This window comes from Meleagris gallopavo, chromosome 1, assembly GCF_000146605.3.
Source record: "Meleagris gallopavo isolate NT-WF06-2002-E0010 breed Aviagen turkey brand Nicholas breeding stock chromosome 1, Turkey_5.1, whole genome shotgun sequence".
NCBI classification, from domain to species: Eukaryota; Metazoa; Chordata; class Aves; order Galliformes; family Phasianidae; genus Meleagris; species Meleagris gallopavo.
The window spans coordinates 2,027,667-2,033,885 of record NC_015011.2 but is presented as its reverse complement, the minus strand read 5'-3'; the positions used below and the strand labels follow the sequence as shown (position 1 = coordinate 2,033,885).

The following is a 6,219-nucleotide window of genomic DNA, read 5'->3' as shown; positions in this document are numbered from 1 at the left end:
TTTTTAGTAAAAAAGTAGAAGTTAAGAAAATTGATTTTAAAAGACAAAAGAAGTCAGGTAAAAATTGATACAAAATGTTGAGAAGGTAGTATCAGTTGATTTGCTGCTTTTAATGTGTATTTAATATCAAAATTGGATATATAGCCCCAGGGTCTTATCTACCATTTGTCTTGAGGGTACGAAATTTAACTGCTTATAATAAATAGATAAATAGCAGTAATAAAAACATTAAGTACGTTTGTTTCAAATACTGTTATTAACAAACAAACCTTCTCTTTTGAGCTTCAGTCTCTCTCCTGGCTCGTTCTAATGCCAATTCTTCTGCAATTCTTTTCTTTAGTTCTTCATCATTAACTACAATTAAAAGAAAATTAAATGAAGTGTTAACAGAGCACAATATATTCCTAATTACAGAAACAACTGCATAATACATTATTTTTTCTATAAAACAAAGTGCTTTCTTGTGATTTAACCGCCTTTCAAATTTTAATGTACAATGCTAGAGAGCCATTAAAAATTATACTCATTAAACAACTTTCCCATTAACAGTATCTTCTGAAAATTATGAAAAAGCATACAGTTAAATTAAAAGTGATATAGTTAAATTAAGGACATTTTACTTAAAAAAAAATACACATTTAAAGTAAAATCAGGGCAAACATCTGAGCCTTAAGCAGAAAAGGCAAGCATGCTTTTTACTCATATGAAAGAGAGGGAAATAAATTCCTATGTAATTAATCAAGTATTTTTATACATATATTTTCCTCAACAACAGAGCATTTCTAACATCTTACGTACCGATATTTTTAGTCTCTCCTGATGGAAAAAAGTTTTTGCCTTAAATTCTCTTCATTTCACTTAAGCAGGTGGGCATGGAATAAGCATTTATTTTATTTTGACTCAGCCAGATGAATGAGTCCAAAGTCTGGATGAGAACTGACAAAGCAGGGCACCAAATTCTTCAAGTCTATGAATTAACTTTCCCCACACACAAGTAGTATAAGTACATATACTATAAGATCCACGAGCTTGAAAAACATGCAAGTCTACCAAAAGCCATTCAATGAGATTTCTGTTTACAAAAACAAACAAAAACAAAAACCCACAAAACTCCCTTCATAGAATCATAGAGTGGCTTGGGTTGGAAGGGACCCCAAGGATCAACCTCCATATCTAATACCAGACCAGGCTGCCCAGGGCCCCATCCAACTTGGCCTTGAACACCTCCAGGACAGGGCACTCACAGCCTCCCTTCATCACGCTTTGATCACAGAATCATAAAAGCTCCATAAGTCCACTAAGATCATCCCATCTAACAATCAACATCCTCACCATGCCCACTAAACCATGTCCATCCTTCAGTGCCACTTTAACACATTTCTTGAACACTTCCACAGATATCGACTCCACCACCTCCCTGGGCAGCCTGTTCCAATGCATCACCACTCTTTCTGAAAAGGAATTTTTCCTAATATCCAGTCTGAATTGATATTCAAGTGCTCGGTCTTGCAAGCTACTACACTGATGCTATTCAATATGAACAATCTGTGCATCCATGAGCAACTGTAGAGATCAGAAATTTTGCATTTACTTCCTTCAACTGAAGCTGTAGCAATTAAACATGTTTCAGTAGACTTCCAGAGGAAAGGTTGTTTCAATCAGAACACAAACCAACCACACATTTGTTCATTTTTGAGATAGTTTCGTACATCTTTTTCTCCATACAAAGGCAAATTGACACAAGCAAAGCAGGAATGAAACAAATCAAATACTGTTAAGATTGAGCAATACTTGTAAATATTTGTAAGAATGAGCAATGCTCTCCATTTTCAGAATATGCATTGGCTTCATAACCAAAAGTTGCACCAACTTCTGCTGTTAACTCATCAGACAATGTTGATTTGTAGCAGTATTAAGAGTGATCTTTTATTTATATAGAGAGAGAAAGTTACACATACACACACAAGTGTGTACACACACACACACACACACACACACACACACACACACACAAGTATATATAAGTATATATATAAAAAAGTAACTCTACAGTACTTATATCTTCCAGTACAGGCATCAGGAAAGTTTCCTCACTCGTATGAAGCAGCTGGCTCAAATTCCATTCTCTGGACCCACAGAGCAACAAAACATGCAGTCTCACTCCAAAAACCAAAACATAGATGTTCAATTCAAGGTAGTACAACCTTCTCAGAAATAGAAACGAAAACACTAGCTTAAGTAGCTGTAAGACAGCAACTGCATTTTAAGGCAGGAATCAATTGCATGTTAACAGTTATAAAGCAGTGCCCTTACGGTTTGTGTTTGTACTAAGTATTTATGCATAGCGACAGCACTCAACAATTGTCAGCAGTCAGAAACTTGTGGAAATACTGGGGCAAAAGAGAATGAGACATCCGCCTTTCAGGTAATGCTTAAAAAGTAATTTAAAGAAAGAGGTAGATTTACCCAGAAGTGGAACATTTTCAGTTTAGACTTCCTTAGACGGTCAGGTTTGAGTCTATATATCATACATACTCCAGCAAAGTGCTTCAATCACCAAACTAGCAGCAAATTTAAGTAAAGACAACCCTGAGTGTTAGGGTTTGGGTTTTTTTGGAACAAATTTCTCAGCTAAAGTGCTTTAGAGGGTGCCTCTAAATCACAACACAAATCAGGGCTGTCTCCAATTCTGGTATCTCCTTTGTGGAACCAACTTTTTGTTTTACATTAGGCAGCACTCAGACTTTGTGAACCAAAAGGATGTACAAAAAAGCCAATGACAAACGTGATCTCTGTGATGCTGCCTTCAAGAGTCAGTTTGATCTGCAAACATTATCTATCCAGCATCATTAGCCCACATTCCTTTTACAGTTAAAAGAGCCCAGTGTGCAATTCTCTCATCTAAAGTAGATGTTTTATGAATGAATGAAGCAGCTTCATTGACTCTATGGGAATCCTGAGCAACTAATTCAGTTATAAACAATCTAAGTAAAGCAGTAAGTAAAGAAATCGATAGCCATTCTGCCAGACACAGCAAAAGCTTACTCAGATGATGGAGTTGTAACAGGAAAGGACGAGGGGACACTTGTGAGCCTGAATCTGTGATTCTGTAAAGTGAGTTTCTGTAAAACTCTGAAGTCAAATTATATATGAAAATCCAGAGGTAAACATAAATATATTTAAACAGATATTTAAACTACTACAAACCCTGGAAGAAAAGCAAGTGTCCATTTTATTGGGACTATCTCTACTGACTGCCATCACTGTTCCCCTACTTCCCAATCTGAAGCTACACAAGTACATGCTCACAACCTCTGTTTGAAGACACCAAGCTGCTGCACCACACCTGTACATTCCCAAACAAAGATCAAATAGAACACTCACCCAAAGAGACAAAAAGTTTAGCCAAACGTCAGGCAATCACAAGGATGCTGGTTTCGTACTGCAGCACACATTAATCTCCCCTGCACCTCAGTGAGCAACACAAGCCAAAATGAAAGCTGTTAAGGTTCTGCATTTGTACACTTAGAAATGATTAAGCTGTCATAAAAGCAAAAAAATTTCACATCACATCTACCTTATTCACAGAACAATCTGAGAACCCATGATCAAGCGTTTCTTACTGCAGTTTTGTACTTCAATATTTCACATCCTTTTAATACTGCACCTGAGAATACAGGAAACGTTGTGTAAGAATGCTGTTCACCAGCATTTATATCATGAGTTTCATTGCTTTGGTGCACAAAAACAAATACAGGAACTTTAACAGACCATAAAATAGTCTTTAAAGTCATAATAAGAAGAGATTCAGGCGTCAGCCAATAAAGACATTTGACCTTAACAATCAATTAGATTGCCCATCGATCTGCCAAATACTAATAGGGAAAAAAAGTGGAGCCATAGATCACTCAATAGAATTATTGTAAGATATAATTAGGTAGCTCCCCAGTGGGAAGTTTACGATGTTTCAGTAAAAAATTGCAGTTTTATAAGTAGGAGAGGTATGTTCTGGGAGAAGAAGCTTTTAGAAAGAAAAAAGTTAATTTATTACACTGGGAATGAGGAAAAAAATGGAACTGTTCTAGGTAAAACCAACACCATTTCCCTGCAATGGAAATCTCTGCTCAGACTACAGGACGTTAAAACCAAACAGAGAATATTACAATATGGTAGATGTAAGTCTGCAAAAATAAGCATAATCAGGACACGATAAGCATACAGCAGCTGCCAAAAATTACTTAGCTATTCCTATCTCTTTAGTATTTCAAGTTCTTCAGGACACTGTAATCAGTGTCAAACTCGTTTTTAACTGCATCCCAGAGAAGAGAAACTTGGAAGATTTTCAGACAACTATATTTAGGAAGGTCACACTTAACCTTAGTGCTTCGTTATGCTCCTACAAGAGGCTAAAATGCAACTCTACTGTATTCAGCAAGTCTGAATGTGCTAATGCACAGTTCACATCACAGGACAATTTAGATAGATGGTCAGTAATGGGAACTATACTCTGAAAGCCATAGTGCTCTACCCAGAAATAACTCTGTCCTCTTAGCATGTGAGTTGTGGATGCTGATAGGTGTCTGATAAGCTGTATTCTCTCTGGGATAATGGAAGTGGAGTACCACCAGCTGCACTGCCAATAGGCTCATTACCCTGCTCAGCTCCAGCAGCAGGTTGCACAGTGCTTAACAGACTGATCATCCTGCTCCGTGTAACATCACCACAGACGTGAACACTGGTGTAAGAGTCAAGTTAACACAAAGAACTCTTGCCTGGAGCTTCACAGACCAAGCAATGATGGTCAGAGAACACTTTGCCATTCGGTTGCCTCCAGGATGAAGGAACCTGAGTTCCTTCTGGCTATCTCCTCCTCTGAAATGCTTTGTTTGATATACAGATATTTATGTCTAATAGCAAGCCACAAACATAAGATGCATTTCCTCCTCTTCACACGCAGAATTTAACTTGAAGATGAGCAAAGATAAGTTCACCAATTTTTAAACAAACCATTTCTACGTACTTCAGTGACATGTCAATGCATGTACTCGGTACACTCAGCTTCTTTAACGCTCAAGACGAAGACTTAAGAGATCTGGAGAAACTATAAACTACAGTCAATATCTATCTAATAACTAAAATCTATGGCCGTGCCCAACAGAAAGGAGAGAAAACGTCCAAGATAAAAGCTGCAGCACATTTACACTGCAGCAGGGTTTTGACAAATACACAAGCAGACCAGCAGTTATGCAAATGCAACAGCATTTCGACATTGATGATATTTTGTTTTAATAAAAAAGACCAGAATACCTCACTCATACAGATAGATACTGTTCTCTGTAATCTACATTAAGTGTAATATACTTGCTTTAAGGAAAAAAAAAAAAACACCACAGAACTACAGGAGTGCATAAAGTAATCTACTTAACATTTTCTACGTGTCCTTCGAAAATCAGATGAAAAAATAAAACATATATATTCACAGGGTCCAAAAGACTTGGAGTAGTTATAACTCCTCGATCCTCATTGATTGCTCCTAGGGGTACTGAAGAGCTCAAGCATTCCCCAATAGTTACAGAGGCTTCAGAGAAAAAAAATAATAATAATAAAATGCACCTCCATGTTGGAACACTCAAAAGCCATCTACCAGCACCATGGACCCAAAGCCAAGAGCTTTGCAACAAGCAAAGTTCTATAGAAGACAACAGCAACCCTAACTCTAGGTCTACTGTAGATTACTGCGTTAGGATATATGCAACTCATGTATTTGGACAATATTTCCTTCCATTTGCTTTGTCCTTGTTGTCCATTCAAATCAAAAGATCAAGAATCATAAATTCTCTTGCTTAAAGCTGCTTTATAGAAAAAAATATTTAACAAGATAATAAAATGTAGCAAGAAGGCAGCACCGAAAGCTGCAAACAACACACATTAGTTACTTGCAGCTTGAAAAAGGTTAGATGGAGAAGTGACAAATATGATACAGACAAATTAATCAAACAACTTCTAGCTTGCAGAGGTAAGAGTCTGCCCGTTAGTCTTGGGATTTCAAAAAAAAAAAAAATCATTAATGGAAACAGCATTTACCATCAGGCACCTTAACTAAGTCCTCTTGAAAGGGCAGGTGCATTAAGTTATTAAGAGACACTTAGGTTTGGTACAATCAAACATGTTTTAGAGAATGCTTAGGAAAACAATATTCAGAGACTGAATTTACAAAAT

General features: G+C 36.9%; 1 protein-coding gene across 1 annotated transcript in view; it reads right to left on the bottom strand.

Annotated features, from left to right (window-relative positions):
* Positions 1-241: 241 nt before the first annotated feature.
* The window catches only part of LOC100546538 (MICOS complex subunit MIC19-like), a 29,423-nt gene continuing 23,445 nt past the window's right edge, over positions 242-6,219 (bottom strand). Inside the window, exon 3 of the mRNA XM_010710355.2 lies at positions 242-354. Within this exon, the coding sequence (XP_010708657.1) occupies positions 257-354 (98 nt within the window). The 3' untranslated portion in view covers positions 242-256. The remainder of the gene's footprint in view (positions 355-6,219) is intronic.